Genomic DNA, 14,325 nt, shown 5'->3' with positions numbered 1-14,325 from the left:
GACATCACTAATCTATTAAACACATTTTGGAGATTTTGACATTATCATCACTATATAAAAGCTAAATGATAACATTTATAATTTAGGCTAAACAAAGTTAAGGTCTTTGTTTTAAAATTCTTTATATCAGTTATTTTTGTTAACTTTGTCTTCTAACATATATTAAGATGTTTTAAACTCAAATGGATTAGGTATCTCAAGAGTCCTACTGAGTACTTTTTTTTTTTTACTTAAGCAAAAAGAAAGTTTATGCTTCTAGTCAAACCATTTGAAATTCTAATCATATCATTATCTTGTAGGACAAATCTCGAAGTCTTGCTGTCCATTCTGTAAGGGCTTTATTAAATATGGATGATGATATCTTAATGGTCAATACAGGTTCATGGTACACAGTTGCCCATATGTCAGTCTTAACAAATAATAATACCTCAAAAATATTTGTGTGTGGAGTAAAGTCACAAGCTAAGGATCCTGACCTGAAGAATCTTTTTACAAAAATGGGATGTAAAAGTATGTATAAATATTTATTTGTTTGGTGATTAATGTTCTACAAAATTTAGAAATGTCAAAAATTTGAATTTGTTTTTTGTAATATAAAAACTCTAATATATTATACTCTTAAAATTATTCACTAATTCATATTACACCAGGGTCTTCTCATTGTTTAATATTGGTTAAACAACTGTTGTTTAAATTAATGAATATATTGGCACTTTGGGATATTGCTTGGCATTAGCTACCATATAATTTGAAGTTCAAACAATAATTAAAGTAGGTGGTAGAAATTATCATCCTTTAATAAATAAGAACACAACCAAAGGAATGCTTGACAATGTTAGTATTTAGGACTAGAAGTTACCATCCTTTAGGCTTCTTATTTTCAAAATCTTTTCCATTGGATCATGCTGTGACTAAAGATAACATTTTATTTATTATAGGTTCAGTGAGGCTGAAAAACCAAGCAAAACTTTTGACAGATTCACATGGCTAAGGAGACAAAAAAAATAGAATTTAAAGCTTGACTTGGAGAGGTAGACTAGTAAATACCTAGAATTTCATATGGAGACAGAAGAAGTATATACTGGATAGTCATCAGTTATGTAACAAATTGAAGCCCAAGTTCTAGTCATCTCATTCCCAATTGGATTAAGATGATCTGGGATTATTAGTGCCCAGATTTAGCTGCCAATCAGAAGCAAAAGTAAATTTTCTCTGGAAGAAAATAACATCATCCTAGGTCTCATATCATCTCCTAAATTTTTTCAAATATAATGTTTGGCACTCAGTTTAAAAAACAAAAACAAAAAAAAAACAAGGTAAAAAGAAAAGATATGACTGGTATAAAGAGAAAAACACTGCAATAGGAACAAACCTATAGGTGGTTCTAATACTAGAGATATCAGATGTGGACTTTAAAATAACTATGATTAGTATGCTGAAGAGATTAAATGCCAAGTTGTAGAATTTCAGCAGAGAACTGGAAACAATTTTTTTAAGTAAAAAGAAAATTCTAGAACTAAAAAATACAACATGTGAAAATAAGAGGTAAATAAATTTAACAGTAGATTAGAGCTAAGGAAAGAGTAAATGAACTGACAAGCCACAAGAAAATATCCAGACTGAAGCAAGGGAAGACAAAGGATTAATAATATGGGAAAGATCATAAAACACACATGAGACTCAGTGATCCAGTGATCTTCCGTATGCTGTGATTGAGAACACAGAAAGAGAGGAGAAAAATAATTGAGAAGAAATAATATTTGAAATTAAGGCTGGGAATTTTTCAAAATAGATAAAATAAATTAAGCCACAGATTCAAGAAGCTCTATGAACTTCAGTAAGAATAAATATATAGAAAACATATTAGGTATATTGTGGTATAACTACTGAAAACCAAAGACCAAGCAGTCGAGGTGATAATATATATTACTTTTAATAGAAAAGCAATAAACTAAAAACTAACTTCTCAACAGAAATAACCAAAACCAGAAAACTATTAATATCTTCATAGTGCAGAAACTACCAAGTACATTTCTAAACTCAGCAGAAATTTCCTCTGAAATAAAGATATTCTCAAACAAATGAAATCTGAGACCTTGTCACCAGCAGACACAGTGGAGGATATACTAAAGGTTATTTCTTGAGTAGAAGGAATATTATCTCATATAGAAAGTTGTAGATGCTGGAATAAATGAAGAATAATGGAAAAGATAAGTACATAGGCAAACCAATTATAATCTAATGTCTTGTGGGAGTATAAACTAATGTCTTATGGGGTTAAAATATGTGTGTTATATTTAATTAAAGTAAATTACAACAATGATACATAATTTAGAGAGAAGGAAATAGAATTAATGTGTTTTTATCATCTTTGCTTTGTCCAGTAAATGGTAAAAAATAGTAAATCATTAAGTCAGTGGTGTGTGTTATATCTAGGGCAATGAATAAACAAATAATAAAAGGATGTTTAATAGCTAGGAGGGAGTAAAATGGAATATGGAGTTAGAATACCCTATTAACATAGAAAGGATAAGACAAATAGCAAATAGGTAGATTAAACTTTAAAAAATATATATGTAAGCACATTAAGTATGCATGACTAATACTTGAAATAAGACAAAGAATGTCAGTATTAAAATTTTAAGATCAACAATATGCCTATTTATAAGAGAAATTCTTTACATAAAAGGATATTAAAAAATTAGGACAGAAAAAGATATACATTACATATACTACTACAAGAGCTATTGACAAAGTAGATTTAAGTTAAGAAACATTACTAGAAATATAACATTTTCATTAGGAAAATGAAACAGTATGAAAGAAGTATATACTTAATAACATAATATTGCATAAAACTAAAATGTAGATTTCACCTATGATTTTTGCAAGGTTTCCAGATAAAAAATTAGCATACAAAGTCAGTTTCTGCATATCATTAACAAAAGTTTGAAAATGAAGCAGATACCTTTTACAATAGTACCAAAAACTATAACACATTTAGGAGTACATCTAATAAAATATGTGTAAGACCTCCTCATAAAACTATGGACCATTATTGAAAGACAGAAGACCTAAGTAAATATAATAAGAGATCATATTCATGAACTGAAAAACTTAATGTCATCAAGATGACCTTTCTCTCCAAGTTGATCTGTATGGATTCAGTTCAATCCACATGATACTGCAGAGTACCGAGGAGATGTTTTCTTTTTCAATAAATGGTTCTAGAAAAAATGAAACTGATCTGTACTTCACACCAATACAAATCTAGAATCTCCTAGAATTTATAAGGGAAACTTAATGACTAGGATTGGTAAAGATTTCTTAAACAGGACACACAAAGCACTAACCATACAAGAAAAGATCAATAAATTGGAATACAGTAAACTTTTTAAAAATTTAAAACTTCTATACATTAAGAGAGTGCAAAGGCAAACTAGAGAGGGAGCATATAAACTGAGGAAGAGTTTTATATACATGTATATAAAGAATTCTTACAAATTAACAATAAAAAGATAGACAACCCAGTTGGAAAATGTGCAAGAGACAAGACCAGTCATTTCACAAAAGAGGATATCCAGATGCAAAAAAAAAAAACTTAGGTAAAAGTAGTCAATCCCATTACTAATCAGGGAAATGCAGTTAAAATCACCACATATCCACAGAATGATTAAAATTTAAAAGGTTTGGAGGGGAGCCTGGGTGGTTCAGTTGGTTAAGCATCTGACTCTTGATCTCAGCTCAGGTCATGATCTCAGTGTTGTGAGTTCAAGCCCCATGTGGGGCTCCACACTGGGCATGGAGCCTACTTAAAAAAAAAAAAAATTACAGTACCATGTACTGGCCAGGTAAGTAACATTGGGAATGCTCAAAGATAGCTGGTGGGACTGTAAACTTGTACAGCCACTCTAGAAAACTAGCATTAATCACCAAACATGAAATATGTATAGACCCTATAACCCACCACTTCACTTCCAATTACCCATCTGAATTTTTCCCTAGTTAACAAGAAAGAATAGGAAGCGCTAGGTAACCACACAACTGAGGAAAGGAAGTTTCCTTTTAGAAGTATTCCAACTAATAAATGAAAAAGAGATGACAGGATTAAGATAGGTCTATTTTGCAACCCCTTTGCTGGTGCCAGAAAGGCAACTTAATGGATGAGTATGATGTGACTTGTGAAGTAGGTTTTTTTGGTCCTCTCTCTACCCTCTTCAGTCTGCTCTCAAAAAAAAAAAAAAAAAAGAAAGAAAGAAAGAAAAGAAAAAAGAAAAAGAGCCTGAATCTAATTAAGCTTTTTAAAGATCCAACTACTAAGTTATAGGAAGCACAGAAGATAGGAACATGTTAAAGTACACTCTAGGGAATCAATTAGCAAAATCCAGACCGTGGAAAACTCTTAGCAGTACCAATAACCATGTTTCATTCGGAAATAAGTTATAAGGAAAAATGCAAAGGGAACCTTAGAAGAAATTTAAAATAAGGCTTATCAGCTAATTGTAGTGTATGTACCTTATTAATATCTGGATTCACATTAAAAATTTTTGACATGTGTGAGACTACTGGGAGATTTGAGCCATAATTGGATGCTATTATTATTCAATGATAATAAATTATTTTTAAAATTTTGTATGGCTATATTTTTAAGGAGTTCTTATCTTTTAGAGATATGAAATATTTGTAGATTCAAAATAATATGGGTGGGGTGGAAGTGGGTACAGATATAGATGAAACAGAATTGGGCATGAATGGTTCACTGTTGAATCTCCATGATGGGTGCTTGAGAATTTATTATATTTTTATGTCTGTTTTTGTACATGTTTGAATTTTTCTGATAGAAAGTTAAAAATAGAGGGGATAAAAGGAAAAGACCCACTGATTAAAAAGAAAAACAACAATTTCAAAATAGAATAGGAAGATGAACAAGGTGATCAGATAAGAGAAAATGGGTGGGCAAGTAATTTCAGGGGTGACTCCTCAGCAGGTGAGGGGAATGGGAGCCACTGCAGAAGTGGAGGGGTGGCCTGAAGACAGGGGCACAGATCATTGTATTCTGAGACTGACAGACTTAATCTAAATTACAAAGTCCTTAAGGGACCTTAGACTGCCTCATAAATGCTACTGACACCCATTTTTCTCTGGGGAAGATAAAATATAAAAGGGAATTACAAATGGGAAAGGGAAATAACCTAATACTGAGCGTTTACTATGTACTAGGCACCATACTAAACTGCATTATCTCAGTCTTCACCACAATTAGATGAAGTAGGCATTATTATCGCATTTTATGAGTAAGGAAGTGGAGGCTCAGAGAGATCAAGTCACACAGCCAGTAAACAGTAGGAGGTTGGGAGTCAAAGTTGGGTATTTCTGCCTCCAAAGCTCATTTCCCTCCACTACATCACAGTGTTCTGATGGAATCTGAAGTTCAGAATAAAAAATAGAATTATATTTTATGTAGAAGATATTTAAATTTCAAAATTATTCTCTCAAGTGAAGGAGAAAAATTCATGTAGTATAGGAAGTTATCAGAGAAGAATAGCCCTCTTTTCTGACTATATTAGGATGACTCTTTGTGAGGTTGAGGATTTAAAAATGAACAATGATAAATCAATCTAATTACATACTGTATTAAGATTTTTAATTAATACTTTTGCATTAATTTTTCTGTTTTTTCTCCAAGATATTGAAATACTTCATGAGACATTTCTTAACATTGAATCAAAGGATCATAGATTACAGAAAGTTAAAGTGATTCTGTTGCTACCTCGTTGTTCAGGACTGGGTGTTAGTAATCCAGTAGAATTTATACTAAATGAGCATGAAGGTACTTTAACATTTTTTAATTTATAAATTACTGAAATTTTTTATAATTTCAAAAATAAAATTGTTTAAAATGACATGTCAAATATATCTGATTAATGAGTAGCTACCATGTATATAGCACTTACAATCTGTAAAGTACTTTATGCCGGGTCACCTGAGTGGCTCAGTTAAGTGTCTGATTCTTGACTTTGGCTCAGGTCAGGACCTCAGGGTCCTGAGACTGAGCCCCAAGCTGGGCTCTATGCTTAGCATGGAGTCTGCTTCTCTCCTTCTCTCCCTCCCTCTGTCTCTCCCTACACTTGCACACACCACACACTCTCTCTCAAATAAATAAATACATACATAAACTTTTTTTTTTTAAGATTTCGTTTATTTATTTGAGAGAGAGAGAGCGAGAGAGATAGCGAGAGGGAGCACGAGCAGATGGGAGAATGAGAAGCAGTCTCCCCCCTGAGCAGACAGCCCAATGCAGAGCATGAACCCAGAACCTGGGGGCATGAGCTGAAGGCAGATGCTCAACCGATTGAGCCACACAGGCACTCCAATACATAAACTCTTAAAAATATTAAGTACTTTACATTCATTGTCTCATTTAGTCCTTGTAGCAATCCTTTATGATATGCACAGGGGAATATTAAAAATATTTAATAATTGGAATGATGTAGGTGATCAGATGTTGGTCCTTATGCTATTCTGGTATATACTTGAACTCAAGATCTAGGCATTAACATTTATCAACATTTTATGAGGAAAAAAACTGAGACTCAAAGATTAATTCAATTTTACAAGGTCACACAGGTTCTAGTTAGTAACAGAGCTAGAATTCAGGTTTAGATCAGCCAGACTGAGGGGCTCCTGGGTGGCTCAGTGGTTGAGCGTCTGCCTTCGGCTCAGGGTGTGATCCTGGGGTCCTGGGATCGAGTCCCGCATTGGTCTCCCCACGGGGAGCCTGCTTCTCCCTCTGCCTATGTCTCTGTGTCTCTCTGTGTCTCTCATGAATAAATGAAGTCTTTAAAAAAATAATACATCAGCCAGACTCTACAGACTATGCTCTAAAATTAAATCATTATCACATTATTTCAAACTTAAGATTTCTTTAACCTCCAGTATGTATATTTTATGATATGAATGCCTCAGATTAAATATTAATACTAGGAATATTTCATTTCCTTCTTTAATAAATCATAAAATATTATTTAACATTACCATTTATTGAGCACATATTTATAAGGCAGTGAGCTAAGCACTTTGCTTCAATTATTTCATCAAATCCACAAAAACTCAATGAATTTTTTACAGTCTCCCCCCTTATCCATGGGGATTTGTTCTAAGACCTCCAGTGGATGCCTGAAACCATGGGTAATACTGAACCCTACATCTACTATGTTTTCCCCTATCACCTATGGTAAAGTTCAATGTATAAGAGATTAATAACAACAAATCATAAAATAGAGCAATTATAACAGTATTTTGAAATAAAGTTATGTGAATGTGGTTTCTCTTTCAAAATATCTTATTACACTGTACTCACCTTTCTTACAATGTGAGATGACAAAATGTCTACAAGATGAGATCAAGCGAGGTGAGTGAGGTAGGCACAGTGGTGATGTAGCATTAGGTGACTATTGACCTTCCACCGATTTGGCAGAAGGAGGATCATCTGCTTCCGGGACCTTCAGTAACTGAACTACAGAAAGCAAAACTGCAGATGCTGAACTCCTTTTTTCTACATTTTATGAGTACAGGATCTGAGGCTCAGAGGGGTTGAAGCTCCCCAGAGCCATTTGACTAGTGTCAGAGCCCAGATTAAAACACAGCAGCTCTGATTCTGAGGCTGACACTGTGAGCCACTTTTTAAATGCTGTGCATTAACTGAAACGTGCATTAACTGAAATGGATCCTTACTCTAATCTGCTCATATTGAAAGCTCTAATTAAATAAGATTAACTGAAATATTAGATAAAGAAGACATTTCACCAACATTCAGCATATAGTGAGTACCTATTTTCTGTTTCTAGCAAGGACAGAATCAAAAACGAGAAAAAGAAATGCACACAACCACGTGCCAGCCAATATTCTAGGTGGTATGCGTGCACTGTCACTTAATAGTCACAATAACATTTTGAGGGTAGTGTCCTTTTTTATCTCTATTTGGGGAGGGTGGGAACAAGACTAAGAGAAATCTCACAAGCTACCTAAGGTGTAGCTAGTAAATAGGCTGGGATCCAAATTCAGATTAGTTAGCACATTCCACTATACTACAAAATGTGTAACTGGGCTTACACTGTTCCACGTGGAATTTTGACCTGCTATAGAAAATGTCTTCCCAGTGGTAGTAAAACAGAAGCATAACCAACTCAGATGGGAGAATGGTGAGCTGAGAAACTTCCTACATTGACTGGGAAATAAATAAGAATTAGTAGACAATGGGAAAAAGAGGGGGAAGAAATAGCTGCCGCTATAATAAACATTGCAGTCAAGAGAATTAGACCTTCCAACTGAGAGACTCTGGCCTTATTCTGGGCCATCTTGAAGTGGGAATGTAGAAAAAAACAAACCATAGGTAAAAATAAAGTAGAGCCTGTTGGGGGTGCGGTGGGATGGAAAGCCCAAAGGGAACCACAAGTTATGAAAAAGGAGAAAGTAAAAAATTTCCTAGGTATTAGCAACGTTCTGAAAACTTTGATCAAGAGGCAACAGGAGGGATCCCTGGGTGGCGCAGCGGTTTGGCGCCTGCCTTTGGCCCAGGGCGCGATCCTGGAGACCCGGGATCGAATCCCACATCGGGCTCCCGGTGCATGGAGCCTGCTTCTCCCTCTGCTTATGCCTCTACCTCTCTCTCTTTCTCTCTCTGTGACTATCATAAATAAATAAAAATTAAAAAAAAAAAAGAGGCAACAGGATAAGCCAAGAAGCAGGCTTTGGGAAACCTAGGGGAAAAAAAGGAAGGTTTCCTCTGAGGAGGTAATAGCCAGAGCAAAGAAGGAGCTGCTGACCTAGTGTCTATGGTAGAAATAGTACCAAGCTTAGTGGGGATAAATCCAAAAGACTTAGGTACTAGGTGGAAGGGAGAAATCATGAGTTAGTTTGAAAAACATTTTAACATGGAAAAATATTAGAATCATTGAGGAATATATGAAATTGTTCTTTGCTAACAACTTGGAATTATTTTAAAATGGAGTGAAAGAGGTAAATTGATACAGTTTTATAGTATAACATGTAAATGGTCCTTTAAAAAACTGGTGAATAGAGGGGCACCTGGGTGGCTCAGTCCGTTGAGCATCTGCCTTCAGCACAGGTCATCTCAGGGTCCTGCATCAGGGGCTCCCTCCTCAATGGGGAGCCTGCTTCTCCTTCTCCCTCTGTCACTTCCCCTACTTGTTCTGTCTCTGTCAAATAAATAAAATCTTAAGAAAAAAAATGTTTTTAAGTGGTGAATAAAAATAGAAAAATGTGAAGTATAAAATTAAATTGGGAAGAAATAGAATTAAATTAACCCTTAGCGATATTACTGGAATGGAGAAGAGTCACTATATGGCATAAATAATTGGCTCTCGTACTCCAGTTACTGAGAGGCGAAATAAACAGAAGTTAGGAGTTTGGACACTCTGGTCAGATTTCTGAGCTAGAAGCATGGTTCTACACCTCGTAGCTATGTGACCTTAGATAAGTAGTCTAATGTATGTTTGGACAGTTTTCTTAATGTTAAAAGGGATGATAAAGGGGGTGATGGGGCACCTGGGTGGCTCAGTGAGTTAAGCAGCTACCTTTGGCTTGGGTCATGATCTCAGGGTCCTGAGATGGAGCCCTTGTAGGGCTTCCTACTCAGTAGGGAGTTGGCTTTTCCCTCTCCTTCTGCCACTCTCTCCTCACCACCCCCACTCTTGCTTGTGCCTGCTCTCTCTCTCTCTCTCAAATAAATGAAAAGTCTTTAAGGGGGATTGATAAATAATGTATATAAAGTGGTACTCAATATTCTTAATATCAAAAAACATGTTAAATTTAGTTTTAAAATTTTTTAAAAGTTACTTTAAGAGTTTCTTGATCTGTTTCTTAATCTATGAAGACATACATTTACCTCCCTGAATTTTTTTCTTCCAAGATTGCTTTCAGTAAGTTAATGTTTTTAACCATTTCTTTTTGTATTCTTTCCTACTCAGACATGACTGTAGCTCATCAGTTTCTGCCTTGGAAATAAATCTCTTTTTTCTTTTCATCTATTAGTCTCCAGATTACTGCATTCTCTCTTCTGTATCTAAATGACTTAGTTGGATGACTATTGCATAAGAACTTGAAGAAGAAAGAATATTAAAACTAACCGAAATTATCTTTATTTAGTTTTTAAATTTTAACAGTATTTTTATAATACTATTTATTTAGTTTTAATAAATATTTTCCATGAAATTCTCATTAATAAGGAAAATGATTAAAAAATTAAACTATGTGATTATAGCAATATATGAAATGCACCCAATAGTGATATATTTAAAAGGATTTATTTGCTTTTAGATACAGGTTTACTTAAAGATTTCTCTCAAGGAGGCACATCAGAAGATAAACTTCACATTCTTGCTCAACAGCAATATGAACAGCTAACACATGCAATGAAATGTAAGTTTATTAATCAGTGCAATCTTAAAATATGTTGTGAATCTTAGAAACATTAATACTTCATTTATCTATTATAATCAGGTTAATGAGTTGTGACCGTAAGTGAATTTTCCAAAATAGTCTTAGTGCCTTCCAATATCAAAATATTTATTTTTACCACTTCAGTCTGTCTTAAAAATAGATGCTGTGCTATCATTTGTAGCATAGGTTAGCAAGCATAATGAACAGTTTCCTAATGCTGAAGTAAAAAAATTATGTACATCTATTATGGAACAGTTTTGTTTATTTCTTTTCTTTGGCTTTTTACTTGATGTAATTTTTCTGTTGTCATTGTACCTGCCCATAATAACTATTCTACAATTCAAATTTTAATCAAATTCTTATGTCTCTTAGTACTAAATAGAGAATAGAGAAAAGCAATTACAAATAAAGCCTAGATTTCTTTATTTTAACCCTGAGTAACTAAGCTCTTTAGGTATTTGTGGTATTGTTTCAATCACTCCATTTAGATTTTGTTTTTTTGTTTTTGTTTTTGTTTTCCATTTAGATTTTGAGGAGCACTGTCCTCAAATGGATATGGATATGAAAAAGAAATCTCTGAGAAATTACATAAACTATTATTAATTCAGTGCATTGTTTATTAAGTGCATACTCTGGGTCAGGCTGGATTTAGGGATATGAGTGTGAATAAATCCTGATCTACAAAGGCTCAAAGATAAATATATAGTTATAGATAATTCATTACATAAAGATAGAACATAAATGAGGTAGAAATAAGGCAAATGGAAAGTACAGAGCCAGTCTGTTGATGCTACTCATAAATATTAATTTGAACACATATATATATATGAGTTCATATATATATGATCTATGAAATAAATGGTTGGAAGATTAGAAAGTTGGTAAAGAATTTTTTGATGCTCTCTCGGATCACATTATTTAAAATTACAATATCATCTGAAACTACCCTCCATCACTGCTTTTTCTCTATAGCACTTACCACCTCCTAAAGATATGATATGATTTAACTGTTTGTGTCTTATCATGTTAATAAAACATGGAAAACAAGCTTCCCAGGGGCAAGGATTTTTGTCTGTATATCTTGGATGCCTAGAATAGTGCTTAGCTCGTAGTAGGTGCTTGATATGTGTGAATAAATGAGTGCAGATAGTAGTAGTATCTCATTTTACAGAAGAAAAATGAGAGTTTATGTAATTTTCCCAGGTTCATACAGCAGTTAAGTAAATAACTGGAATTCATATCTAAGTCTGTTTCTAGTTATGTGATATGGCTCATGGGGAGAATGCCTGAAGTATCAAGCTCAGTAGTAGTAGTAGTAGTATTTGTGTTTGTGACTGGCTTGATCACATTGATTGAATTTCCAATTTCCAGACAGATCAATGAAATCAGGAGCTGGTTCTTTAAAAACATTAATCAAGTTGATAAACCCCTACCCAGACTTACCAAAAAGAAAAGAGAAAGGACCCAAATAAATAAAATCACAAATGAAAATAAATAAATAAATAAATAAAAAATAAAATCACAAATGAGAGAGAAGAAATAATAACCAACACTACAGAAATACAATTATAAGAGATATTATGAAAAACTCTATGCCAACAAATTGGGACAACCTAGAAGAAATGGATAAATTCCTAGAAACATATAAACATATAAACTACCAAAACCAAAACAAGAAGAAATAGAAAACTTGAACAGACTGATAACCAACAAAAATCTCCCAACAGGGGTGCCTAGGTGGCTCAGTTGGTTAAGAATCTGACTCTTGATTTCGACTCAGGTCATGATCTCTCAGGGTCCTGGGATTTAGTCTCAATGGGCTTCCACACTCAGTGGTGAGTCTACTTAAGTATTCTTTCCTTCACCCTCTCCCTCTGCCTCTCCCCACAAACTCCCTCTCTCTCAAACAAATTTAAAAAAATCTTTAAAAAGCAAAATAAAACAGCTCTCTCAGCAAACAAAAGTCCAGGGCCAGATGGCTTCCCAGGGGAATTCTGCTAAACATTTAAAAAAGGGTTAATACCTATTCTTCTCCAACTGTTCCAAAAAATAGAAATGGAAGGAAAACTCCCAAACTCATTATATGGGGCCATTATTACCTTGATTCCAAAACCAGACAAAGGCCCCACTAAAAAGGAGAATTATAGGCTAATAATCCTGATGAACATGGATGCAAAAGTTCTCAACAAAATACTAGCAAATGAAGTCCAACAGTATGTTAAAGGAATCATTTACTACGATCAAGTGGGATTTATTCCTGGGCTGCAAGGGTGGTTCAACATTGGCAAATCAATCAACATGATACACCACATTAATAAAAGAAAGTATAAGAACCATATGATCCTCTCTATAGTTGCAGAAAAAGCATTTGATAAAATCTACATCCATTCATGAAAAAGCCTCAACAAAGTAGGGATAGAGGGAACATACCTCGACTATGAAAAATCCATAGTTAATATCATCCTCAATGATGAAAAACTGAGAACTTTTCCTCTATGGTCAGTAACAAGAGAGGTATGTCCACTGTCACTACTGTTATTTAACATAGTACTGGAAGCCCTAGCCTCAGCAATCAGACAACAAAAAGAAATAAAAGGCATCCAAATCAGCAAGGAGGAAGTCAAGCCTTCACTATTTGCAGATCACACAATACTCTATTTAGAAAACCCAAAAGACTCCACCAAAAAAGTACTAGAACTGATAACATGAATTCAGTAAAGTCACAGGATACAAAATCAATGGACAGAAGTCTGTTGCACTTCTATACACCAATAATGAAACAGCAGAAAGAGAAATCAAGGAATTGATCCCATGTGCAATTGCACCAAAACTGTAAGATACATAGGAATAAAGCTAACTAAAGAGGTAAAAGATCTATACTCTGAACAGTATAAAACACTGGTGAAAGAAATTGAAAGTGACACAAAGAAAAGGAAAAACATTCCATGCTCATGGATTGGGAGAACAAATACTGTTAAGATAAGCAATCTACACGTTTAATGTGATCCCTTTCAAGATACCACCAGCATTTTTCACAGAATTAGAACAAACAATCCTAAAATTTGTAGAAAACCACAAAAGACTGAATAGCCAAAGAAATCTTAAAAAAAGCAAAGCCGGAGGCATCACAATTCTGGACTTCAAGTTATAAAGCTGTAATGGTCGAGACAGTATGGTACTGGCACAAAAACAGACACATAGACCCATGATACAGAACAGAAAACCTGGAAATGGACCCACAACTAATCTTCAATAAAGAAAGAAAGAATATCCAGTAGGAAAAAGTCTCTTCAACAAATGGTGTTGGGAAAACTGGACAGCAACATACAAAAGAATGAAACTGGACCACTTTCTTACACCATACACAAAAATAAGTTCAAAATGGATTAAAGACCTAAATGTGAGACAAGAACCCATCAAAATCCTAGAGGAGAACACAGGCAGCAACCTCTTTGACCTCAGCTACAGCAACTTCTTGCTAAACATGTCTTTAAAGGCAAGGGAAACAAAAGCAAAACTGAACTATTGAGACTTCATCAAGATAAAAAGCTTTTGCACAGCAAAGGAAACAGTCAACCAAACTAAAAGGCAAGCTCCAGAGTGGGAGAAGATATTTGCAAATAATATATATCCAATAAAGGTTTAGTAACCACAATTTATAAAGAACTTATCAAAGTCAACACCCAAAACCAAATAATCCAGTTAAGAAGGCAGAAGACTTGAATACATTTTTCCAAAGAAGACATCCAGATGGTTAACGGGCACTTGAAAAGATGCTCAACATTATTCATCAATAGAGAAATACAAATCAAAACAACAATGAGATACCACCTCACACCAGTCAGAATGGCTACACAGGAAACA

The 14,325-nt window shown here is 34.2% G+C and overlaps 1 protein-coding gene across 1 annotated transcript in view; it reads left to right on the top strand.

Annotated features, from left to right (window-relative positions):
* NSUN7 (NOP2/Sun RNA methyltransferase family member 7) overlaps positions 1-14,325 on the top strand; it is a 54,483-nt gene that overhangs the window by 22,039 nt on the left and 18,119 nt on the right. Inside the window, exons 6-8 of the mRNA XM_038533702.1 lie at positions 300-510; positions 5,687-5,830; positions 10,339-10,440. Coding sequence (XP_038389630.1) covers positions 300-510; positions 5,687-5,830; positions 10,339-10,440 — 457 coding nt within the window. The remainder of the gene's footprint in view (positions 1-299; positions 511-5,686; positions 5,831-10,338; positions 10,441-14,325) is intronic.

This window comes from Canis lupus, chromosome 3, assembly GCF_011100685.1.
Source record: "Canis lupus familiaris isolate Mischka breed German Shepherd chromosome 3, alternate assembly UU_Cfam_GSD_1.0, whole genome shotgun sequence".
NCBI classification, from domain to species: domain Eukaryota; kingdom Metazoa; phylum Chordata; class Mammalia; order Carnivora; family Canidae; genus Canis; species Canis lupus.
Note: the sequence above shows the minus strand (reverse complement) of the source record. Positions and strands in the feature narration are given on the sequence as shown.